Here is a 27,729-nt window from a genome sequence, read left to right as displayed (position 1 = left end):
AAACCTCACCCATATGTTTTGCATATTGACAGCGTCAAAGTGAAACATGAGTTTTGGATATAAGAGGTGAAAAATCATCCAGGACTAATCTTTCTTCAGCACTTCATCAGTAGAGCATCAGCCGGTAATACAAAGAAATAGGATCAAGATGACAAGTACGTATACATCAATGTAGCATCATTAGAACCTGTTATGATGAATGTAGGATTTCTCATTCATTTGTTCCCAATGTTAATTGTATTATTACAATTTATTCAGTTTGATTAAAAAGGACCAGGGGGTGACAAGTAGGGGGTCCAATGTCAAATTCATTATTTGTTGGGTTTACTATATGTTGAGCATTGTCCAATGTACACTCTATAGGCTAGCATTACATTTCATGTAATGTTTCTGACATTGAAGGTGGGCCATGGATTGTTATAACTTACTCATCAATCCATTATTAATTTATTACTTTAGACCTGCGAATTAGCTAGTGTTAGTGTTTCTCAATATGGAGGGCCTAGTGCACTTTGCATTTCAAAAACATCCAAATTATTTCAAAGGACACCATGCAATGCATTATTTCTGTCACAACGGAATACTCCCGGGCATGTTCCTGAGCAGGTTATAGTTGATTGTTTGGAGTCCAAGCTTTGGGGATCTCACATTATTTTCAGGAAACACATTTAAGAAGTACACATTGTAAAAACTGGTCAATGCTTATAGCGATAACCTCAGTCAGATAGACAATGTATCTCCTTCCAGTCCACCTCCTATCTAGCATTACAAAAATAAATGTATCTATGCAATGCTTTTTTCTCCAGCCCTTGTGACTGGTGGTCATGTCCTACAGAAATCTGAAGGAGACAGAATTTGAGATTATTCTTCAGTAGTATGCCTAATGAGGAGCAACATAGAAAATAATGCGTAGAAATCCAAAATGACCCGTTGCTCAAGATTTGCTGTAATGATTCATGAGAGTGCCCAATATTTCAACAATAGATCATTTATTTATTTTACTCACTTATATAACATCATTAATTTCCACAGCTCCTTACAGATATTTTCATCACTGTCCCCACAATCTAAATTCCCTGTTAGTATGTCTTTAGAATATTGGAGGAATCTGTGTAGTTCCTGATGGAAACCCACACAAACATGGAGACCCCATACAAACTCCATGCAGAGGTTGTCGTTTGGTAGGATTTGAACACAGAGTCTCAGCACTACAAAGCAACCGTTCTTTGCCTTAAAAGTAAAACTATGAAGACTAAACAATCAATTAGTAAAATAAAATAAGCAATTACACTGAAGGCGAGCTTCATAGACATTTTGCTGAACCTGTTAACCATGTGGGATGACATGGTGGGAATCCCATCATGTGAGATGTAGTAATCGCCATCAACCAAAACTCCTCACATGTGTCCACGTTTTGTAAACTGACGATAAGTGGTTCAAAAATTCTGATCATGGCACTGTGAGGAGCCACTCCATCATAAAAGAGAATAATACATTTGTTATGTTATTATGGTCCCTCGACTTCACACAAAACTACATTTTTGTGGTAGAGATGCCCTGATATTGCAACAGAAAATTACTACGGTAATTAATACTTGGCACCAGGTATGCTCACAAGAAAGTCTATAAAAGCCACACCTTGCTTCATTGCAGCTGCCAAATGCTATAAGTTTTGTTCAATATTACCCCGCTAGATTTAATTACAGAGGCGCAGCAGGAGTTTCGGGCTTAAAAATGTGAAAAGGTTTCCTTGGAATGTGTCATTTAATTTCATTGGCCATGTGATTTGGATGCATAGTACTAGTATATTAACACACGTTCACATTATATTAAGCACAGGCTTCACAGTTCCAGCTAGGCACATACTGAAGGTTAAAAATTCCATCAGTGATGTGCTTGTTATCAGGTTCTGTTATAGGACTCAGATGTCCTTCATATGGTGCTAATCTCAATGTCACTTTTAGTAATGACTTGTGTTAGTCCAATCATACGCTAATATACTTTCATTTCAGAGGTTTTTTTAGTGAATTAACTGTTTTTGAAGGTTATAATATATGTATCTTTGCTTTCTAGGTTTACAGCTGACCAAAGTAGACTTTCAGCAGAGCAGAAATGCTTTAGCTCATAGAACCAATGACTATGATACAACAGAACTGGTTGTCAGGAGGGGACAGGCCTTTACATGCATCTTCACATTCAGCAGGTCCATTCAGTCTGGAGATGCCTTCACCATCACGGTTGAAACAGGTAAGCTTCTTCTAGCATCCTACACATCACTGTGAAGTGCACAGAGTGTCAATGGTTCGGTTTTGTGGGTCAGCTGATCAATGACATTTCTCAATGATCAAGCCATGCCTGCTTTACATAATATAGTGAACTACGTGTGTTACATAAGTGTGCAGGAGCCTGCATTACACTTCAGTTAAAGGGAATCTGTCAACCTTCCTAAGCCATCTATATGTGCATGTAAGTCATAGGAAACTGAATAAAATTATGCTTTGATATCTTTGTTCTGATGTTTTATTCCAGGTAAATCCATAATTTTCCTATATGTAAATGAGCTACCCGGCCAGGTCCAGATCTGCATAAGAACCTGCCACCAGAGATTACTGTAAATATAAGGGGGAGTCACCAGTGTGATGTGTGATGTCTACTTTTTGCTCGATTAATCTCACTGCAGAGCTGTGTGTGATTATAACTGACATATCTGCAGGTTCTTCTCAGCTTCAGCTTACAAGCAGTTAGGTTTGCAAATTTTTTGTAATGCAGCAGAACAGGGAGAGCTGCAAAAAATATGTTTGCAAGGACACAAAGTTCAGTTCTCCTGTCCTGTGTTAGTTACTTGTCTCACACTGGTAACTCCTCCTTTCATGTAAAATAATCTCTGGAGGCAGATTCTCATACAGATCAGTGTTCAGCAAATAGCCTCAAACAGCTCATTTGCATATAAGAAAAACATGGATTTCTCTGGAATAAGACATGAGATTGCAGGTATGGTATTATTATTATTATTATGCATTTATATAGCGCCATTTATTCCATGGCACTTTACATGTGAAAAGGGGAAATATAGACAAGTATAATAAACATGTGTAAGACAAGGGACACACAAGTACATAAGGAGAGGGGACCCTGCCCGCGAGGGCTCACAGTCTACAGGGATGGGTGAGGATACAGTAGGAGAGGGTAGAGCAGGTCTTGCTGTGGTTCAGTAGACCGAGGATCATTGCAGGCTGTAGGCTTGTTGGAACAGGTGGGTCTTCAGGTTCTTCTTGAAGGTTTCCGTTGATGGTGAGAGTCTGATGTGTTGCGGCAGGGAGTTCCAGAGTATGGGGGAAGCACGGGAGAAGTCTTGTATGCGGTTGTGGAAGAAGAGATAAGGGGGAGTAGAGAAGGAGATCTTGAGATGATCGAAGGTTGCATGCGGGTAGGTACCTAGAGACCATGTCACAGATGTATGGAGGAGACAGGTTGTGGATGGCTTTGTATGTCCTGGTTAGGGTTTTAAATTGTAGCCTTTGGGCAATAGGAAGTCAGTGAAGGGCCTGGCATAGGGGGGAGGCTGGGGAATAGCGGGGAGACAGGTGGATTAGTTGGGCAGCAGAGTGTAGGATGGACTGGAGCGGAGCCAGAGTGCTAGAGGGGAGGCCAGAGTAGGAGGTTGCAGTAGTCAAAGCGGGAGATAAGAGCATGCACTAGTGTTTTTGTGGTTTCATGGTTGAGGAATGAGCGGATCAGGGAAATATTTTTGAGTTTGAGGCGGCAGGAGGAGGCGAGGGCTTGGATATATGGTTTGAAAGAGAGCGCAGAGTCGAGGATCACCCCAAGGCACCGAGCGTGCGGGACTGGGGAAAAAGAGCAGCCGTTGACATTGATGGATAGGTCTGGTGGAGGGGTAGAGTGAGATGGGGAAAGATGATGAATTCTGTTTTGTCCATGTTCAGTTTGAGAAAGCGAGCAGAGAAGAAGGCTGAGATAGCAGACAGACATTGTGGGATTTCAGTCAGTAAGGAGGCGAGGTCGGGTCCAGATAGGTAGATCTGCGTGTCATTGGCATAGAGGTGATACTGCAAACCGTGGGATTCTATGAGCTGTCCCAAGCTGAAGGTATAGATGGAGAATAGTAGGGGTCCTAGGACAGAGCCTTGGGGAACACCGACAGACAGGGGGTGAGGTGAGGAGGTGGTGTGTGAGAGGGAGACACTAAATGTTCGGTCTGTTAGGTATGATGAGATCCAGGATAGGGCCAGGTCTGTGATGCCAAGAGATGAGAGAGTCTGTAGCAGGAGGGAATGGTCTATGGTGTCGAAGGAAGAGGACAGGTCCAGGAGAAGGAGGACAGAGTAGTGTCGCTTACTCTTGGCAGTTAGTAAATCGTTAGTGACTTTAGTTAGGGCAGTTTCAGTTGAGTGATGTGGTCGGAAGCCAGATTGTAACCGGTCAAAGAGGGTTAATGGTATCATTTTATTCAGCTTCCTATGACCTACATACCCATATAGACGGCTTAGGAGAATTGATCCTACTGATAGATTCCCTTTAAGAGGCTTCTACATTTAAAAAGGATCTCTTACCTAATTTCACAATACAAACTTTACACATTATTAAATATTTCCCTTAGACTTGATGAGTCTGGTGTTTTTACTATGAAAATTAATGTTAGAATTGCTAGAGCTGGACTCAGAAAATGTTAATTCTAATATAAGGGCCCCGTTACACACTTCAATGTCCCAGCGACCCCACCAACAATCCGACGTGGTTGGGATCGCTGGGACATAGTTAGCTGATCTCTGGTGAGCTGTCACATAGACAGACTCACCAGCCTTCAGGACCAGCGAGCAAGCTGGTATCCAGGGTAAACAGCGGGTATCTAAGAGCCTCACAACTCTCATTTACCCGCTGTTTACCCTGGATACCAGCTCCCAGCGTCGCTGATCATTGGTCTCTCACTGTCACACGCAGTGATGTGTGCTGCCTAACGGGAGACCAATGATAGAATTATGGCCCAGACCATTAGGCAACGATTAACGATCAGGCAACTGATCGTTGATCGTTGCTACATGTCACACACAACGATGTTGTTTCGACATCCCTGCAACGTCACCAAACTGGTGACGTTGCAACGATATTGTTCACAATATCATTGTGTGTAATGGGGCCTTTAGACAGGGAAACTATCTCGAACAATTATAAAACCTTTATGACATGGATTTTTAAAATAAGTATATCAATCGCATTAGGTCTGAGATATCTGTTTAATGATGTTTCAGTTTGTATTGTGAAATACGGTGAGAAATCCGTTTCATAAATTAAGAGTTTCTTCTGAACAATTGTGATATACTCAGCCTAGAACGATCTGTATGTTGAGTTTTGCTGACACTTGCTGACTGCCATTCACAATTTTATAATTTGCGCCATAGCTGAAGAATAGATTGTTTTTCATTTTTAGCATTATTGGGTTACCAAGGTAATTTTAAAAATAAAGTTATCTGAATGAAGTACATAACAAAAGAATGATGCTTAATCCTAAATACTAAACTGGCCCGTCCAGACATGCCAGTCCGGCATTTTCCCATAGCGTGAGACATTTTGCCAACATCTGGGTTACACATCAAAGCAATCTGTCACTGTCAGTGTTCAACTTTCCACAATGTTTCATGGATTACACATCACCAAAAGAAGAGGCTATAGTTTTGAATTTATGATCAAAAACCTACAGTAATTCACACGTCCACCATACCTTTAATGTCGATTCATAGACTTTTATTACCTTGTTAGACCTACATTTCAACTGTGGATATGATTTATAGGAAGATTTTGCCATGCTGCCATATGTTTAATTTTAATAAAAAATAATTGATGCTGATATTGATCTTCCTTTTAGGTACTCTGTGCAACCCTATACTTAATAAATATTTGGAAGGGCTGAACACTAACAATCTGATAAACCTCTGATGCACTGATCTAGGGGTGTAGCTATGGGGGATGTATCAATGAGGGCCATTGTGTTTGAGGGGGGCTAAAGACCCATAAGCCACATAAGAGCACTATAGCACGGTGCATTTCTAGGTCGGTGGGAGGCACTGTTACAGATATTTGATAGTGGACCAGGAAAGGATGTATGTGCCATAAAGGCAAACCAAGCAGTAGATATAAGGCCAAGGAATGGGGGTGGCCAAGCCATGCGGAGTTCATAACCTTGTCTTATCTGATCATAATTTTCATAATTACACTGGAAAAAATACTTTGCTTGCCCTATTCCCCATGATATACAGATATATTGATGTTTTCAGGTGTCCTCACATGTATAGTATGTGAATATTTTGGAAATAGTCAAAAAATGTGTTCTTTGGCTCATTTTTGGGATATATTCTGGGTGTAAAGTCAGGTAACTAATTAAGTAACTAATTAGCGTACCTGTTTTCCAGTGAGGTGTGTACCTAGTCTTTAGTGTTTCACAGACAACTCCTATGTCATAAATATGGAGAAATTGTCTAGTAATTGAGCAAATGACATGTTTATTCATTCCATAGAAGAAGAAGCACCCATAACACTTGAGATGAATCGGTTACCAGGTTTTTTCTATCCCATTTAGCAGCAGCACGATGCAGAGGCAGTGACCTTATTGCAACAAGTAACACTTACTGGGCTGATTACAGTAGTTTTGACAATATCAAATCTTTTTCTGCCGCAGATCTAGCAGTTCTCTGAATGCTGAGCTCTGTATAACCCCGCCCACACCACTGATTGACAATTTTCTGTGTCCACTGTGCATAGGCAGAAGGCTGCCAATCATTGGTGGGGGACAGAGCTATAAAGAGGTCATGAATATTTCATTTACTAGTCCTCTAGTGATACGGTAATCTCCTGTTAATAAAACAGTGGTTTTATCAAAACTGCACTAAGCAGCCCAGTAAGTGACACATTGCTGAGATCATTGCTCTACTCAAATTAGATGGCAAAAGCATGGTGGCAAATTCCACTTAAATCCATCTGAAACAAACATGAGATAACATTTGATGCCCATCACCCACTACATGAAAAATTTCTAGGCAGTTGATATAGTACTGGACATCTTTAGCTCAGCGCTGGTAGAACCCTCATGCCTGCTTAAAAAACCCTCTTCATTTATAGAATTTTACATAGTCAATTAATTAGCTCAATTAAAACTAATAGGTTCCCTAATATGTTTCTTATGTTCTGACATTTACACTGAATTGCAGTTTGGTGTATTCACTCGATATTGTGTAAAAAAAATAGATGTATGATATTTTATGTAAAATTTCTTTGTCATTTCTACTGACAGGTTCCAGGGCTTCTGAATCCAGAAACACAAGGGCTGTGATGCCAGTTTCCAGTTCTGGCAGTAAAACATCTTGGAGTGCAGTACGTGGATCCACCAGTGCCAACACATTGACACTTACCATCAACCCTCCAGTGACGGCAGTCGTGGGTCGTTACACGGGGAATCTACAGATTACCAGTGGAGGGCGTACCTCTTCTAATAATTTGGGAACCTTTGTTTTGCTGTTTAACCCCTGGGCATCAGGTACGTATACAGATAAAGTTTAATATTTTCAATACCCTACCAGATATTTCTGGTTAATAACAAGAAACTCTTAAGCAGTGCAAGCAGTCTAAAAATCCTCAAGAGAAGGGCATCCAGTCTAAGTTAATATTGAGCAACAAGAAGGATGGTACCAACCAGCGTTGGCTTTCTAAGGAATATAGGATGAAGTACAGGATTAGTTCCTTTTAGGTTACCAAACTTAAAAGGAACTAATTAAAAAAAAATATTTTTCAAAAACACATTTCAGGTATTATAAATCACTTATTAGAAAATTAGAGCAGAGATCTTTCTCTAGAAGATGTCTATCTATCACTGTTGAAAATCATATGTAACGAATGATCAGTGCATAATTTTGCATAATACATTAGGACTTATAGATGTATATCTTTGCATGTGTCGGTCTTATCCTGATGAATATGAAGTGGTACCATGTATGTGGTAACAGGGATACTGAGCCTCTGCTTGTATGGAAAAGCCAGATATTGTACTTTAATAGTGTTGGTGCCTCGTGTAGCACGGTAATTATGCTAAGAAGGTCAACAGTTGTATGGCGAAATAAGTAAGAAGACCATTTTATAAAAGCATCACCCTCCCTCCAAGTCCTGACCACTATTCAAAAACATAGCAAGCCATAAAAAAGTCAAAAGTCACTAGATTTTTACGCAACTGCATGCTGTGCAAAATTGACAAGTTTTATATGTGTATTGAATTGGAAAAATTCACCCATCCATTTTGCATCTATGTTACAGCAGGTTTTTTCAATTTTTAAAAACTGAAACAGGTAGACCAGTGAGGGACACAGACAGAAGAGAGCCCTTGTACAAAAGCAATATATTGCTCTTTTGTAGTTCAATAGCTCATCATATTGTATTATTTCACCTTTGTTGGGATGGTACCTCTTGGGCCCATGTGCCGCTGCACAAGCTGGATCAATGATATGTCTGCCCCTAAGGTAGACTGTTTCAATTTCATAATCAATTAACTTAACAAGCAATCAGTTCAAAATGGATGAAACAAGTAGAAAACTGAAGTTAACAGTCTGTCTTCTGTATTTCATGTGTTGTAACAGATCCTTATAGACTGTAATGGCCAAGTCTTACACACAGGCCTGTTTTTAAACAGATATGTAAATGGGTGCATGAGATTCTATAAGTCCCTGTGCTGTCCGTTCATAAAACACGCAGTAAATGGACATCGATGTATGAATGTAGCCACAGGGCCCAATTCTTCAAAGCTTTTACACCAGTATTCAGACGTAAAAAGCTTTGAAAAGTCTCATAATTTTAGCACAACTCAAGGTTGCGCTAAAATTTTCCAACTTTTGATCTTCTCATGCCATTTTTCCTCAGATCTGACAAAATGAGCAAAGCTAGGGCTGGATGGGAGCATGGCGACCCATCAAATTCATCACATGACAAGCTGCGGTGTTCTCCACAAATCTTGTTCCAGCAGGTGCAGGAATTTAATGTGTGGTGAGACACACAGAGGTGAACGCCGCTTATCCATTTCTCCTGATTCATGAAGTGGAGTGTGCCTCTTCATGAATCAGGAACGTCGTTTTTCCACCACATCTCATCAAGACTTGTGTGATCCATGCCTGTCTTGATAAATCCGGCCCTAAGTCTTTTGAACTGAGATATCGGACTTAAAGGGAATCTGTCACCCCATTTTTGGCCAAAAAGATGCGGACACAGCAATCAGGGGCTTATCTACAGCATTCTGTAATGCTGTAGATAAGCCCCCGATGTAACCTGAAAGGGAAGAAAAACGAGTCAGATTATACTCACCCGGGCGTCCGGTCCGGTCCAATGGGTGTCGCGGTCCAGTTCGGTGTCTCCCATCTTCTAGCGATGACGTCCTCCTTCTTACTTCTGCTGTGGCTCCTGCGCAGGCGTACTTTCTCTGCCCTGTTGAGGGCAGAGTAAAGTACTGCAGTGCGCAGGCACCGGACCTCTCTGACCTTTTCCGGCGCCTGCGCACTGTAGTACTTTACTCTGCCCTCCACAGGGCAGAGAAAGTACGCCTGCGCAGGAGCAGTGGCAGAAGTAAGAAGGTGGACATCATCACATGAAGATGGGAGGCGCCGGACCGCGACTCCCACCGCACCTGATCCCGCCCCCGATGAGTATAATCTAACTTGTTTTTCTTATCTTTCAGGTTACATCTGGGGCTTATCTATAGCATTACAGGATGCTGTAGATAAGCCGCTGATGGCGGTGGCTGCAGCTTATAGGCCAAAAATGGGGTGACGGATTCCCTTTAATGGATCCTTGGCTGCAAGGTTTATTTAATCAACCTATGCCATCATTCCTATCAGTTGTTGGTCTTTTTTCCTCTGTCTATCTGTACATATATTTATTTGTTATTATTATTATTTATTTATATAGCACCATTAATTCCATGGTGCTGTACATGAGAAGGGGGTTACATACAAAGTTATAGACATCGTTAACTGTAAACAAATTTACAATGACAGATTGGTACAGAGGGGAGAGGACCCTGTCCTTGCGGACTTACATTCTATGAGATAGCGGGGAAGAGACAGAAGGTCAGGGGTGCAGCAGCTCTGGTGATGATGAGGCTGTAGCTCGGGCGGTGGTGTCGGCGGCAGAATGGTTATTACAGGCTGTACACTTTCCTGAAAAGATGAGTTTTCAGGTTCCGTTTGAAGGATCCGAGGGTGGTGGATAATCGGACATGTTGAGGCATGGAATTCCAGAGGATAGGGGAGGGGATATTCGGGAGAAATCTTGGAGGCGGTTGTGTGAGGAACGAATAAGTGTGGAGGAGAGTAGGAGGTCTTGGGAGGATCGAAGATTACGTGAGGGAAGATATTGGGAGATTAGTTCAGAGATATAGGGAGGGGACAGGTTGTGGATGGCTTTGTAGATCAGTGTTAGTAGTTTGAACTGGATTCGTTGGTGAATTGGGAGCCAGTGGAGGGATTTGCAGAGGGGAGAGACAGGGGAGTAGCGAGGAAAGAGGTGGATTAGTCGGGCAGCAGAGTTGAGGACAGACTGGAGTGGTGCAAGAGAGTTAGCAGGGAGGCCACAGAGGAGAGTGTTGCAGTAGTCAAGGCGAGAGATAATGAGGGCATGTACAAGAGTTTTAGTAGACTGAGAGCTGAGGAAGGGACGGATTCTGGAAATATTTTTGAGTTGGAGGCGACAGGAGGTGGCAAGAGTTTGGACGTGTGGTTTGAAGGACAGGGCAGAGTCGAGAGTTACCCCGAGGCAGAGGATTTCAGGTGCCAGTTTATGTTGAGACAGGCCTAAATGACTGATATTTTATAATACTTAAAAGCCTTTCACCAAGTCAAAGTGTCCAGTTCTTGCTCTTATTTTATTGCCTTACTCTGTTTTTGTTTGTTTTGTTTTTTTAAATCCGCCATACAGAGATCTGGGCCTTTTTATGTAGTGTACATTTTTTATGGTCTTTACTAAGGGGTGGTGGCTCACAGGTTAATAGAGAAGAGCAACCTAAAAACATGCCCCAAGACAATCCTGTGTACCACACCCACATATATAAGTCTGGACAGCCCCTTCAAGCTGTCAGTCATGTTTATATCTGATGATAAGTGGGTCAGAAGGCCATGCTTTCAGTGGAAGTAATAACTGACAAGTCATGTAGAAACATATTTAATTAATAACTTATTGCCTAGTTGTTTGGAATACATTTACATACTATTATGTGAACGCCATAAGACAGCCCACTTCTTCATTCTCCATTTGTGATGCCAACATTCACTGACCAAAAGACACATGATTTTTTTCTTTCCTTCTTAGATGATGAAGTTTACATGAATAGTGATACAGAAAGGGCAGAGTATGTGCTTAATGATGTTGGAATGTATTGGTTTGGAAATGCAAATAACTTTTACAGTAGAAGATGGATCTATGGTCAGGTATGTAAATTGATTGCAATATTTTAACTTTTTAAACATCTGGCTTGCTGTGACCCAAACCAATGAAGATGTCAAACTGTGGCTAATCATAGTGTTTGTTTTCTATAGGATTCAATGCCTGGCACTAAAATTCTTGCTCATCTTTCAGGTTGTCACATCCACACTCCTTAGCTAGGTGCAGTTGATAAATCCTGAATATACTGTCAGGTTCCCTTTAAAGGCATCTCAACATGCAAGGGGTTAAAATTGTAAAGTTCTTGTAAAAAACAACAACTTTGCAATTTATCTATTGTTAAAAATGTTCTCCATTTTCAAAAATGGAAAGATTTCTAATTGCATAGTCTACTTCTTGCTACTTAGTCAACCAGCCACCTTTGCAGTCTAGCAGAGTGGCTCGCTTTCTAGGCGTGAAGCGCTTGCTTGCAAGCGTTTTGCTATTCCGTCTACACGAGAATTTCTGAATCGGCATCTGGCCAGTTGCGTCGCCCCTGCGCTCCACTGATGATGAAAAGGCAAAGCTGCCTCTGCAAGTAGAGGCGTGATCATGCCGCTAGTCTTGTCCTATGGTGCTCACCGCCCACTGGCAAACAGGAGGCCTTAAAATAGATTAGAAAACTCTTTGAAGTATCTTTTCAGCAGCAAATTCAAATCTCTTCAAAGATGTCGGACCTTTAAATGGGCTTCTGTAATGCCCTCTGATGCATACCTCTGTAAATCTGTAGCATTTCTCGTTTGGCACAAAATAGTGCCGTCTCATGACATATAGAGCTCTGAAACTCCTGTGCCAACTAATTTGTCTTTCCATCATGTGTAATATAAGGAATTCATTATCTGAATGTAATATATATATTTTTTGCTCGAACAGTTTGAAAGCGACATTTTGAACATCTGCCTTACCTTGCTGGACAAGAGTTCTTACTACGCAACAGATACTGCTACAGATGTCTCTCGCAGAAACGATCCCCTGCATGTGGGGAGAGTCATGTCTGCTATGGTGAGAGCAGGAGTATTATATTAGCTGGAGGACACTTCATAATATAATGTTTCTAAAAGCAATTAAACATCGAATTATTATTTTAAAGGTGAACAGCAATAATAACGACAATGGGGTGATTGTGGGGAACTGGAGTGGGAACTACGGTGGAGGAGTGAGCCCGACAGAATGGAATGGAAGTGTTGCCATCCTCCGTCAGTGGATGCAGACTGGAACGTCGGTCAAATTCGGGCAGTGTTGGGTGTATGCAGGAGTTCTCTGCACAGGTGGGTACAGTTATTGATGAGCATCTACTAAAAGGTTTTAGGGCAACCACAGTTGTTTTAGTTGAAAAGGTGTAATACATAAGAAAAAGGTCTGTTTTTTTCTACAAAGTCACTTTTGTACATGGTCTTAGCAGGAAACTCTGGTTCATCCCCTGTAACTTTAAGGGAATCTGTTGCCACATTTTTTAAATGTAATCTGAAAGCACCATAATATAGGAACAGAGATCCTGATTACAGTGAGTTTTCAATTAATTGCTATGTTTTGCTATTCCTCAATACCATCAGCAGATTATCACTACAAGACAACTGGCCTCGTGCCTTCTAGTCCAACCATAACCCCCAGTACTGATTAGCAACTCTTGTCACTATACACAGAAAGCTGGAGTGTTGGCAAAGTATTACACAGATCAACAACTGAGCTCTTCTAGATCAGTAGCAGAGAAAACTGTAATTTTATCAAAACTACACCAATCATGGCAGTAAGAGTAGTACATACACTGCAATACCAGCCCATTAACTTGAGTGGCTTTATGTCTAGAAAGACATCAGACGCTATCTGTTAATCCTGAAAACTGAATGTGCTTACCATATGGTTACTGTACTTTTTTTTAGTTTGTAATATAGTAACAGTTAATGCACCACTCCGACATTTTTTTTATTGCAGCTCTTGAGTGGTACCTCTAATCTAAACTCCCTGCTTCCAGTCTTCTACTTACCCACAATCTTCACCTTTTATTGCCTCTGCTTTGATCACACTTCAGCAGGTTGTGACCTGCCAGATTACTCCAGTGTTTGTTGCATCGAGTCGGAGGCCACTTTTCAGTGTTGTGCCTCGTTCTAGCTCCCATAGACTTACATTAAGAGCTTGCAGCCGTTACTTCTCACTTGTGGTCAATCAGAAGTTGCAGTGACAAGATGGCATCGCAGGACCGAAGCGGCACCTATAAAGGTGATGATGGCGGTGGGTAATTATAAGACTACGGTCAGGGACCTTGTGTTAGTAGCACCACTTCAGCACTGGAAAAAGAAAACACTGGAGTGGTGCTTTAACCTTGCAGCTGAACCACGCTATGAAAGTCATTGAAAATGGAATATTTGTATGCAGGTGCGGTACAACAACATACATATTTCAATGTAAAAAAAGTTGTTGCCATATAATGAGAAAAAAAGTTGTAAAATGCTGAACTAGACTTATGTTGTGTAAGTTTAGTAGCTTCTCTGTGTCTGTAGCTTCTATGCACATCTATATATTTCAACATTACCAGACTACAAACAAGACCTTTACGTAGTTTGATCCTGATTTTTGCTTTACGCCAGTCCCTCCTCTCCCCCCACTTCTTGTTCCTTAGGGTACCGTCACACTAAGCGACGCACCAGCAATCCCGACAACGATATGACCTGTTAGGATCGCTCGTGCGTCGCTAAATGGTCGCTAGTAAGCTGTCAAACAGGCAGATCTCTTCAACGATGCAGCAACGATCCGGTGATCCGTATAACAACCTCGGCGGTCGTTGGGACCTTGTCACACAGCAGCTGTTCTGATGACTCCCGCCTGCGTCCTTGAGTTCTGAGTCGCCAACGAGGTCACTCGTTGGCGTCAAACACAGCGATGCATGCTGGCCAGCGGGACACCAGCGATCAAAAAATGGCCAAGGACATTTGAGCATGATCAGCGATATTGCAGCGGGGGCCCGGTTATCGCTATGTGTCACACGTAGTGAGATTGCTGGCAAGATCGCTGTTGCGTCACAAAATCAGTGACGCAACAGCGATCTAGCTAATGATCTTGTTATGTGAGATGGGGCCTTTAGCCTTTATTCACACATCCATGTTTAAACACATGCGTGAAAACATAGTACCAGTGTTGTGCCTCACTGTGTCATCTGTGTGTCCAATTTTACCATCAATGTGTTATCAGTGTTTTTCATGGATGGATAAAGACACGGATGCCATCCTTGTGCTGTCCGTGTTTTTTATGGACCAATAGAGTTGTATTGGCCATTGTTATCCATGCTGCTGTAAAAAAATGGACATTTCTCCATGTGTTTTGCATAGAAACATGGTTTGTGAAAAACAATGACGTGAACACCAGCGTAGATTTTAGTGGCTACATGCTGTATCCGTGAAAAAAACAGATACAACACGTAGGTGCAACACGAATTTGAATGAAGACTAAAAGGCAGTAGAAGAGGGGACAAACAGAAGATTGGAAAATGAGTAAGTAACTGAGAGATGACTGTGGCATCAGACTACACAATAAATAATAAATGGCAATACTTCCAAAATACATTAGAACCAAGCAAAAGGAAGTGCATAAACCCAAGAGGGTGAAATATAATAATCTTCATTAAACATTTAAACACTTAGTTTCAAATCCAATAAAATGTTGAATTATAAGAAATGGAAGAGAGAATTCCAGAGCAGAGTGAGGCCCAACCCAGAAAAAAAATCACAAGAAATAATAAAAATATACATACAGGTAAATCAGCATATAATAGAATTATTCAAAAAAATTGCTATGATACATGAAGCCATCTAGTGAGTAATTGGCTGACGCATCATTATACAGGTATCGCTTCTTATCTTTAACTACTTCTTGCTGCATTCTCTTATATGAGCCTGGCTCTAATACCTATATGGTGGATCTGCTCTTTACAGTTTCTGCACAAGCACTGTATTACTATCCACATTGTGGATTTGCTTACTATAGTCTCTGCGCAAGCACTTTATTGGTTACTACATTATATATGTATATATACTTACCTGTGCACCTTAATAAGCAATGATGTAGGTATATTATACTTATGTGTGCAATACTCTGCTTTCCGTAACCAGACCAGCTGTATAATGAAGTCCTCAATATGAGCACTTACCTTTTTAGAGATATCTATAGTGGCTTTATTTCTCCACTTTGATCTAATTCTTATGCCACATATTTTAATACTGTATCTCCTTAGATATTACACCAGTTACTCACTAGATGGCTTCATGAACCATAGCAATTTTTTGAAAAATGCTGCTTTACCTATGTAATAATTATTATTTCTTGTCATTTTTTTCTGGGTTGTGCTTAACTCTGCTCTGGAATTTTCTCTTCCCACTTCTCATAATTCAACATTTTATTGGATTTTAAACTGTTTAGTAAAGATTATTAAATTGAGTTTATGCACTTCCTTTTGTTTGGTTGTTACACAATGTGTTAGTTTGCAGTCTGTAACTATGGATCAGAGGTTTACATAGAAGCTGTACACACAAAATGAAAGTATTTTTTGACTTTTTTCAAAATTGCTTTAATTTTTACATACATTGGAGAAACACATAAAAGGAACAAGGTTCCTTGTGAAGAGCTACACACATGACGAAAGTGGGGATCCATGACATTATTTATTACTATCTATTCATTTTTTACAACGTTAGTTATTACTTCCTTACAACGTGTCTCAATGTCTTAGATCACTTTTGATTTTTTGATTTAATTATTTTTTTTTGTCTTTTATCAACCAGTACTCAGATGTCTTGGGATTCCTGCTCGTCTGATCATTAATTTTGAATCTGCTCATGACACTGATAGGAATCTTGTTGTTGATATCTACTATGATAAGGATGGAAGAAGAGACAACTACAGGACAAGAGATAGTGTATGGTAAGTTCATGAAACACATGCAAATCAAGCTCAAAAGTTGGGGTGCTTAGATTTAGTAAAAAGCTTTGATTCTGTGTAAGTAACCATCAAAAAATGTTTCAGTTAAAGGAAATACGTCAGGTGATATATACTTACCAAACTATGGGAAGTATGAATTGCAACCTGAATACTCTAAAATATATTTTTAACATCCGACTGGGGATTATAGCCATATACTAGACTAGTCCAGCGATGCTGAGAATGGCTGGCTGGAGGTAGAGCAGAGCCAGTCTGATATATGGCTATGGTCCATGGCCAGATCTTCAAAGCATAGCTTCAGAAACACCAAAGCATTTCATAGAATGCTATAATTGGCTGCAATCATGTAGCCAAATTGTGATTCATGATGCCCTCGATTTAGGCAATTGCCTGACAGATTCCCTTTGAAAGTCACACGGTCACTCAGTACCTCCGGATACTGTATGCCTGCTACATGTTTCCTCCTGTTTTTGATAAAATTTTCAGTGGTTCTTGAGATATTAACACTTTTATTTTGCTTACAGCTCATTGTCTTGGAGATCGTCTACCACCGCTAGACAGCAGAACATGAGCTTTGCATGCAAGCTCTTCGTTGGAGCCTGCAGTGCTTACAAGCTAGACAACCGGGGTGGTCAGTCTCCTAGACAACAAGCTGTAAACAAATCAATCTGACAATATCAATCTTCTAAAGTGGGAATAATGCTATATTCTCTCAGGGTGCAATGATCATATTTGACTCTTTTTACAAGAGTTTTTTGGCTGCCGCTATGTTCCAATCTGCTGTACTTTAAATTCTTTAAGTTTTAACATGGAAAAATACATTCTAAGTAGTTCATTGTATACACAGTTTTGCTATTTAAAGCTAGATCAATATGGACAAAAAAATCTGAAAAATGATAACATTTGGACAAAGAACCATTACCTTGTTTTATATCTTTGCAGGAATTTCCATGCATGGAATGAATGTTGGTCAATCAGAAAGGATATTGGATCTTTTTATAACGGATGGCAGATTCTGGATGCAACTCCTCAAGAACCAAGTGGAGGTATGAACCAAAGATCATAACAAAAAAAAATGAATCACTTTAAAGTACACAAGGTGCTTTGCATTAAAGATGAAAACTAAGGCTGCTTTTACACATGCCGGGTTTTTTGATGCCCGTTTTACGGTCTCCCGCAAAGACGGGCCTCAAAAAACCTTCTTGGATTGCCGCTTTTCCCTGCTATAACAAATAGCAGGGGAAAAAATGGTGATCCGCAAATACGGTGTACTGCAAAATCAAGCAAACGTTGTTTTTGCAGTACCATTGAAATGCATTGCGGCCGTGTCCGTAAGCCGTGAAAAATATCTGCTCGATATTTTTTCACGGCTGCAAATACAGCCCTCACGGCCATATGGAGAATAGCGCTCCTACTAATTTTTGCAGGCCAATTTTGCGGCCTCATTGAAATCTATTGGGGCCACAAAAACGGCCCTCAAAAATACGGCAAGTAACCAGCCTAAAGCTGCATTTAGACTGAAAGATAGTCATGAACAGTGCTCTTAAAAAGCTTATTTCAAGACTATCTTGAAGTGTAAACAGGCTGCCGATCACCCAATAAGCAAGCAAAAAGCTTCTTCATTAGGTGAAATGATCTTTTACACAGTCCTATGTAAACTGGACCTGCGCTGCTGAGAACCATGGCAGCTTTTCTGTAATAGATGGTTCTGCCAGTGGAAACTGGTTACCAAATAAGCGTTGATCGGTAAAGGTTTACAGATCGGCGGTCATATCGCACCCCTAGTTGGTCCATGTAAATGGACCCTAACTGTTTTACTGCATTATCAGAACTCAGCTAAATTGTTAGTTATGGGTTGGATATCAAGATTATTGACTATGTTCAATGATCTGCAGCAGAATTGTGAATGCAGCTCTAGAGTATAATGGAATATGTAACACAGCATAAGTACTGGATGAGTAAAGCAATGTTTACAAAGTCACCGTCATTTTAATTTTTATTTCATAAATCAATTATAGATGTTCATATAAGAAACATTGTAATTTATCATTATCAGATAAATCTGCCTCTTTATCTACCAGGACTGATTAATTTTCAAAATTCTCAACTCCTGGATAAAATCTGTATTCAGTGAAGACAGATTTTTACCTTACTGAGATAGGAGGCGGCAGCTATTTTTTCTAAGATTCATTGTGGAAGGGAGCCTCCAGCTCCTTCTTCCTCTATCCCGTCTACATAGAGTCTCATCCATAGCAGCTCGTCTCCTATTTCAGGAATGTAAACATCCGTCTTTAATGAATACACATTTTACCCGTGAATTGAGAACTTTGAGAGAGAAAGATATTGTTTTCATGTGTACTACTGATTTATAAAATAGAAATTAAAATTTGCCTTTTGCCTTTTCATCCAGATTATAATTTTATTATAAATATTCCTTTCAGTTGGACACTGTTAATGAGATACTGCCCTTAGTTGACTCTGTTACATGACCCATTTTCCATATTATCCACTAGGCGTATTCCAATTGGGACCATGCTCTCTAAAAGCTGTGAAAGAAGGAGATGTGCACCTCAATTATGATACCCCTTTTGTGTTTGCGGAGGTGAATGCAGACACAGAGAGCTTCACCTCAGATAATAATGGAATGCCAAGACTGGTTTATTCAGAAGCTGAAGGCGTAGGACAGTTCACCAGCACCAAGGCTGTTGGGTCTTTCACACGATTAGATGTCACGAATGACTACAAATACCCTGAAGGTAATGACAAATGACTGTGTTGAAATTGATTTGTTGTAATAATTTGCCATTATGATCAATGTGAACAATTAGTCATCAGATTGCATACATTATAGGTCCGATCGAGCAAGCTGCTGATTTGAACACTATATATTTCACTTAGGTCTTGGGCCTCTCAGGGATGGAAAGCAGAGCAGACCTACATTACCGGTCACAAGCCCTATTTGATTATTTTGTACCTCCTTGCTATTTTACTGTTTTATAATGGAGAACTCGAAATTCTTGAATCCTTTACTAAACTCTAGAAAAATAGCATTGGCCATCAGACATCACTCATATTCCTTCTATTGACTATTGCCACAGGATAAGAGATCATCAGTAATTACACAGGTCTACAAACAAAAAATTTTTCAGCCACCAAGGTTTTTTTTTTATGGATATAGAGTATTTTAAGGGTGCTGAATGCAAAAATCCCATTATCATACTTCGGCAGAATTGGCTCTAGTTCTTGAGATAATTCATCCAAGAAAATAATGAATTCTCCCAGTGCGACTTGCATGTGATAAATGCAATAACTTTTGGTCTTTTGTTTTTTAACAGGGTCTTAGGTAATGAAATATCCCATATAATTATTTTGTATTTCAATTTGTAAGCGTACAATGCTACAAAAGCAACTTTTTGAAGCCAGAATTCTACTGTAATAAAATTAGTTAACTAGCTATTAAATATCACAGAAACTAGAGTTCACCTGGCAAAACCGAAGTCATATTCTTAATCGGAACCGTAAACTTAATGTAAAACCATTCACTCATTGTTGGCACCAAACTCACTGTATACCAGTGTAATCCGTTGGATGCTTTTGCACCTTATAGGCAAGCATGCCAAGGTAGGAGGGGACCTGGCACTAAACTGCACCTAATTATTTGCCATGATATCGGCTACCTGCAGTCACTACTAGGGGAGTCTCAGCCCTTTTTTAGTTCAACAATGCCTGTATAATCCTTATGCAATTGTAGGGAAGGTGAATTGACGGACGAACCTGTCTGTAATAGGAAGGCAAAGGGTGTAAGGCAGTGTAGGAGTGAGAGATGGAAAACAGCTATAGATATAGAGAAAGAAGCATAGTGTTGGGGTTTGACCATTAGAGGGCAGTGGAGAGTTGTAGGGTTGAAAGATAGGACTAAACATCAGCCGACTGGCTAGAAAAAATCGTTGAGGTTGAGTCATGGGGGGCGGAGTTACCAGAGCAGAATGTGATAAAAGGCAGATAGAAGTTTCTGGAAGAGTCAGTCAGCGCAGGGAGCACAGGAAACAAGAAGCACGGCTGAGGAGGAAGGAAGTTCCTGAGAGGACTGACAGTTGTGCCAGTTACGGGGGGTGGCCCTGACAGGATTAGCCGCAGACATAGACAGCAGAGGCCACAGACGGAGCGCAAAGAGAGGCCGCAGACAGAGACAGCCTGGGGTACCACTAAACTGAACGGACTCGGACTGGTGAAATGCTGTGGTGGTAGGCCTAGGGCAGCCACAGTGACAGAGCCGCGAGGGACGTCCATTTGTCAATGAAAAAAGTGAACCTACCCGGGCCTGTGTACGAAGTCAAGCAGCTACTGTGTGTAGCCGAGGGAATCGTCGAGCGGCTGCTGTGTGTGGCTGTGAAGAGTGACGAGCAGCTGCTGAGTGCGGCTGTGGAGATTGACAAGCAGCTGCTGACTGCGGCTGTGGAGATTGACAAGCAGCTGCTGTGTGTGGTGTCGTGTAGCGGCTGTGGGAGGCCACGTAGGCTGTCGAGCAGTCACGAAATGAGGCTGTGAAGTTGTTGCGTAGCTGCCGGATAAATAATAAAGAAGACCTGTTGGATACGATCCTGTCTCTGTCTCAAGTCTGTCTGCGGCCAGTAACGGACCACCCCCCGGTCGGTTGCCCTCATTCCTACCTTACCTACACAATTATGTGTCACTAATGGAAGACAGAATCATAAAATGAATCAAGTAGGAAATAAGGAGCTTTCTTATACACTTATATCTTATAGTTAAACAGTACAGATTTTGAGACCTTAAAAATACGGTATAATGAAAATGCGTTAACTTAGGTGTAAAGTATATATTTTTTATATGATCAGGAGCTCAGTGGAGAGTGAAGTTGCACTTGCATGCATTCAAAAGAAGCTAAGATTGTAAATGAATAAGATCTATTTACTATGTCTTATTACTGGTATAAGGTCTAAGGAACCAACTGTTAACCAGGGGTAAATTGTCCGATCGGAGCACTAAATATTACTCTAGTGCAGTGTTTCCCAAGCCCCGTCATCCTCATGGCCGCCAACAGATCATGTTTTCAGATTCCCTTAGTATCGCAAAGGTGGGATAACATATGGCAATTTCTGATTCCTTGATAATAAGTCTATCACCTGTGCAATACTAAGGATTTCCTTGAAACATGATGGGTTGGGGGCTGTGAGGACTGGGTTTGGCAAACACTGCTCTAGTGGATCAAAACTGTGACTCAATAATGCTTCCCTATTACAGCAAGGTCCTAAAGGTCAAGCAGATCATAGCTCCATTGGGAGTCCATTATTTTTTATGAGCCGCTTGGCAAATAACCTATAAGATCTAATTACATGTCTGGTTGATAAAATGATAGGAAAAAAAGCATATGACACAAATGAAAATGGTCTCCCAATCCAACTAGGTTTTTGGAAATTTAGATTTCCTACCTTCCATCTTGTCACTGTGAGAAGGGCTGGAGTCCTTTGAGACTGATATGACTGTGGAGTTCTTTGACTTTGCTTAGGCCATAGAATTATAGACTAAGGTACTGAATAAATGCCATATGTGACTTTGAGGATTTGTAAATTCATGTGAACCATGCACTGGTCCTCTCATTGGAGTTGAGTTTAAACACAGGCATACAACTTTTAAAGACAATTTGTCAGTATGTTTTTGCTTCCAGCAATATATTACTCAGCTAACTGTATACAGACGTTCTGACACAGAGGTTTTAAATTTAGCAATGCAGCAGAGCTGACAAAGCTAATCCCACCCACCCCAGGCTCTCTATACACAATGTCTATAGACAGTGAGGTGCCTATCACAGAAGGGGGCGGAGTTGGATTACCTGCCCTGGTCCACCTCCTGGTGATATAACAATTATTACAAGTAAACAACAGCACCAGCTTGATAAGAGAGGCATTGCTAGAATTTGTGTTTTAACCCCCCTACAGTATGCTGTCTTCAGATTACATAGCAAAAACCTGCTGGCAGGTTCCCTTTAAAGTGACTAATTAAAAAAATAAATAAAATGAAAATATATGATGCAAATACATAAAATACATAAATAATGTTCTATTTTTGTACAGGTTCTGCTAAGGAAAGAGAGGTAGTTCAGAAGGCTAAAGCTAAATTGCGACCTGCAGCACCTGCCAGGTTCAGTATGATGGCAGCAGGAATGTCAGCTCGGGATGCGATACCAGAAGAGCAAGCTGTTCAGCCTGAATTTTCTGGCACTTTTAAGAATGGTGAAACACAAGTTGGTGAGGATCTGAAAATGGAACTTACTCTCAAAAGCACAACTAGTGCCACCAGAACGTTGAAGGTCAACATGACTGCTACCGCCATAATTTATAACAGAACGCCGGTCAAGGAGATCCTTGTTGAATCACAGTCGATTACACTGGGAGCGAATGAAGGTGTGTATTTTCTTGATCGTTTTGTGTTTGATTTTACTGTGATACATGGTGAGATTTTTAAAAAAATTCATAGATCAAAAAAATTCAGCACTTGATAAATTGGTACTAGTGATGAGCGAGCGTGCTCGCCACTCGATTGAGCATCGGGTGCTTTGGTACGCATCAGGTAGCGTGGGTGCTCGAGCGCCACGTTCGACTCCCCGCCCCGCATTTTTTGTGACTGTTAGTCAAAAAACATGCGAGGATTGCCTGCCAATCATGCATCCTTGAATCCTGATGTGTACTTGAGCACCTCAATGCTCAATAGAGTGGCAAGCATGCTCACTCATCACTAATTGGGACAAGTTTCTAGCAGGAAGTGCTTAAAACAGAAGATTCAGAGGCATATTATTGGCTAGGACAAGAACATTTGCCACTACATTTTGCAGGGATAAATTGGTCACTTGTCCATGGTGCTGCATCACAGATTATTAATTTGGGTGAGAAAAAATGAGACTTGAGGATAGTATAGAATTTGTAGAAATGGCAACTGAAGACAATTAGCTGTAGAATGATCTCCGTGAATATGAATTAGATAGTACCACCATATGTACATCATATTATATAGGCAATACAGTATATTAGTTAAATATGTAAAGCCGCAAAAGTTAATACTTGAACACTTTTTCACTTTTTGGCTTTTGTTTTCACTTTTACCCTTCTTCCAAAATTCATACATTTTTTTATTTTTCCATCAACATAAACATATGAGGATTTATTTTGAATTGGAGTTTTGAATAACAGAATTCACTTTACCATGAAATCTGCTGAAACACAGGAAAAAAATTCCAATATGGTCAAAAAAAATTGCAAATCACCAAATCTCTAGTAGCTGTTTCAGGATCATGGGAAATTTGGCAGTAATATTCCTGGTAGCCTAGTGTTGTAAATAACATTTCTAATTTATCAATTTCCTATTGCATTGAAATCACATGACCAAGATGGCCAATTCCCGCCTGCTACAAAAACGCACCATCAACACGTTCAATCCCAAGCATAAAGACTAGGGATCCTTATATCATACATCTATACTTGATAGGTGAGCTTTCTAAGGGTGCTTTCACATTGCGTTCTGTGTCCCCACTGAGGCATACGTCCAAAATTCCCAGCAAAACAGTTTCTGGACCCATGCGCCAGTGGGGATATAGACTGTAATGGTGACAGCAGAGCTAAGGCAAGCTCTGTCATGCACTTTTTTTGGGAATGTAAGCCTACAAGTGGTAGACACACAGACATAGTCTACTTCATCTGAGTGTCCGCCTCTTATACAATCTTGAAAATGATGCATGGCAGAGCACACATTCGCTCTGCTGTCACCATTACAGTCTATGGCCTTGTCAATGCATGCATCTGGACCCCATTTTGTGGGTGATTTCGGACGTATGCCCCGACGGGGACATAGGACACTATGTAAAAGCACCCTAAGACAAACACATTGCAAAGGGACATGATATATAAAGAAGAACCAATGAGTCTTACAGAATGTGTAGATTATCATATTAAGTTCAAGTTTTTCTTCTTTTGTTTTTAGAGAAAAGAATCTTGTTTAAATTGACATATCCTCAGTATGAAAATGCCATAACTCCAGACAACATGATGCAAGTTGTGGCTGTCTGTGAAGATGAAATGGGAGGAAAGTTGCTGGTAGAAAAAGTGGTTACATTGAAGAACCCACCTTTGCTGTTTAGGGTAAGATGAGACACCTGTTTTATATACAATATAGAAGGGTCTATTAAACTTGTGTTTAGCTTTCTAGTCTGGATGTAACATGCGGGCTACCTACAATATTATGGGATCAAAACTTACAACACAGAATGAATCTTTACTGCTTTAAAGGGGCTGCCTCGACAATACTGTAGTCCTGCCGTCAAGGAGAATCAGGTCAGTTGGATTGGAACATGCCAATTCTTTATTCCCACAGGAGATTAGGCAAATTCAGAGGTGTTTTGGAGAAGTTTATTCTTTTCCATCCATTGATTCTAACCTGCTAATTGATTCATGCTAATCATATCGGGGGCAGCATGGAGCAGAGCCTGACTGTATGATTGCAGTCAGTTATGTTTGAAAAGCCACATGAGACTAAAAGTAGTGAGGTTTAGGTACAACGTGGTTGGGTGATTTCAGCTAGAAATACTTTTTCTTTTTTTTTTTTTTTTTTAAGATCCGGCTTGGGAACCTTGAGAGACGTGACTAGTCTGAAGTGGCTCCAGTTGATTGACAGATCTCTCCCTATGAATGCACATGGGAGAGGCATGTCAATCAAGTGGAGCGTGGTGGGGAGAAGCCATGCGATGGGTCGTACTGATCTAGTCACATCACTACTTTTAGTCTCATGTGGCTTTTCAAACATAACTGACTGCAATCATACAGTCAGGCTCTGCTCCATGCTGCCCCCGATATGATTAGCATGAATCAATTAGCAGGTTAGAATCAATGGATGGAAAAGAATAAACTTCTCCAAAACACCTCTGAATTTGCCTAATCTCCTGTGGGAATAAAGAATTGGCATGTTCCAATCCAACTGACCTGATTCTCCTTGACGGCAGGACTACAGTATTGTCGAGGCAGCCCCTTTAAATTATCTGTTTCCATTTTAACCTCCCCTGCCTCTTTTTTCCCGGATTTCCCAAATAAACCGACGTAATCATATTTTTTTTTATTAAATTGGCGAAATCAGCCTTTATTATAGCAAACATAACAGATATTAAATAACTTGAGTTAAGGAGGTTCATGGTGTTTTAAAACCAGGCACAAACAAATCTAATAACCATCCAGCATTACCCCCAGCCACAACCACAGGCTCGGAGGCACCTCTATTGCGAGTAAAACCAATTCCATACCATTGACTCCCAGGGGCCCCACCCTCAAGGGCCCCAAGCTCTACCAGGCAATTACCAAAATTCCAAAATAAGTAAGAGGTTACCATCTACTCCATGTACAACCCCAACTACATTTTTGGCCATCAACTTCAAGAACCCTCTCCTCACAGCCTGCCAACATGACATAAACAAACCTATTATATTTATATTAAGCATATTAATTTACCCATATTCGAAACTAACAGGGCAAATGGGTGGGACCTTACCCTGTGGTACCTACTTGCATTTTGTCAGTCCATCCCCCCTTTCCCAACTATACAAAGCCCCACATGTTCGCTGTGTCCAAAGCGCTGCCATCTATTGAACGCAGGAAAATCTGCAAGTGTTCACTGACCCATGTGGAAAACATGCTGCACTCTGGAGATACGTGCCACATATCAGTCTCCATGGGTGATCCGCGGGCATCTGTGGACGCATAGTGGACATGAGATTTCTTGAAATCCCATCTACTATGCTGTCGCAGCTGGCCACTGGCGGATTGATGCTGCATAAATGCGCATTGTGAAACCCAGCATCAACTCCGGATCATGGGAACATACCCATAGACATTCATGTATTGTGTATGTTGCCTGAAAATTACAATTTCTACCTAACTGGCTAATCCTACATGTTTAATTTCATATTCCTAGGTTAACGAGCAAGCTAAACTGAAAAAAAGATCGACTGTGGACATAATATTTGCTAATCCTATTCAAGAAAATGTCGATGACAGTGTTCTCACTGTTGAGGGATATGGCCTCATGAAGGAGCCCCTGGTTGTTAAGTAAGTGTGCTGTATACATTTTTTTTAAATAGTTCATGCACAATGTGCAAATATATTGTAATGTTCAAAAATGTTTTAAAATACAAAGTATACTAGCGCACTTCAGATCTCGTATATCAACATATGTAGACATTGGTTACTTAGAAATTTCTTAAAGGGGTTGTCCAATTTAGGGTCATGTAATGATCAATTGATCTAAATAAACTATACTATGGTAAATAATGATTTTTCCTATATCATTGCAGCAGATAATTTAGTAGTTATTAGTGTAAAGAACTGACGCACCACATTCATCAGTCAGTGAACCACTCTCTTGTCTATGGCATATGAATAAAGGCTGTCTGAAATAGATGATTCCTTTAATATAGTCTTATGAGGATAATTATTCAATTATATTATAAAAGGCTGTAGAGAGACTAACTCAGGCAACTTTTTACAGCTGTGGTACCCAAGTTATAGCTTAATATGTGCAAGAACAGCTTAGGGCAGAATACATGTACTACTTTTCAAAGATATTTCGGTTTGTGCCGGGGATTTTTGTTAAAAGGACATTCCGATATTAAACATTTATGGAATATTTACAGGCAATGCCTTTAATTTCTTATAGATGTGGGTCTAAAGACCTGGGACCCTCACATATCTTCAAAATAAGGGTTCCTGACTCTCATCTCCCATGAATGAAGAAGTGACTGCATGAGTGGCACTCGCCATTAGTTCTAAAAGTGCCGAGCATGCCATGCTTGTCTGCTTATGAAATTCCTATAGAAGTGAACAGAGACCCATGTCTCACTACATCTCTCATTACAGCGGCTGTGGGATGGTGTCCCTATTATGGAGATAGGTTCGGGCCACAAAGGTGGCACCCACATGTATCAGATGGAAATAATAATAACCCTTTAAACGCATTCTGTAAAATGTACATTAATCCATGTTATAAATTGCACAGTAACTAATAATAAAAGATGTACCTTTACTTTTACAGAGTGCCACTTCTCAAGCAAAACCAAAGAGTCACCATTGAATTTGAAATCAACCCCTACAGAGTCGGAGAGAAGAGCCTCTGTGCAGATTTCTCCTCTAAGAAATTCCCCAATGTTAAGGCATTTCAGTCAGTTGTTGTGAATTAATCTTAAAAAAAAAAACATGTTTCTTTGAAGAGGGGGGGTAAATAAATATATGATAAATGCTCAAGCCTTTTATGTGTTAATATGTAAATAAAGTGAATGGAATATTC

General features: G+C 40.5%; 1 protein-coding gene across 1 annotated transcript; it reads left to right on the top strand.

The window, feature by feature from the left end:
• On the top strand, window positions 1-27,729 carry LOC141059036 (protein-glutamine gamma-glutamyltransferase E-like). The gene is made up of 13 exons (XM_073555244.1): window positions 1-155; window positions 2,074-2,247; window positions 7,304-7,546; window positions 11,353-11,471; window positions 12,337-12,465; window positions 12,554-12,731; window positions 16,236-16,374; window positions 17,335-17,438; window positions 18,906-19,148; window positions 22,485-22,814; window positions 24,385-24,542; window positions 26,362-26,495; window positions 27,478-27,729. Exons 1-13 carry the CDS (start codon window positions 149-151, stop codon window positions 27,620-27,622), a joined length of 2,103 nt encoding a protein of 700 aa, XP_073411345.1. The 5' UTR covers window positions 1-148; the 3' UTR covers window positions 27,623-27,729.

Source organism: Dendrobates tinctorius, unplaced genomic scaffold (assembly GCF_039654945.1).
Source record: "Dendrobates tinctorius isolate UK_male_01 unplaced genomic scaffold, ASM3965494v1 ptg000223l, whole genome shotgun sequence".
NCBI lineage: Eukaryota > Metazoa > Chordata > Amphibia > Anura > Dendrobatidae > Dendrobates > Dendrobates tinctorius.
Note: the sequence above shows the minus strand (reverse complement) of the source record. Positions and strands in the feature narration are given on the sequence as shown.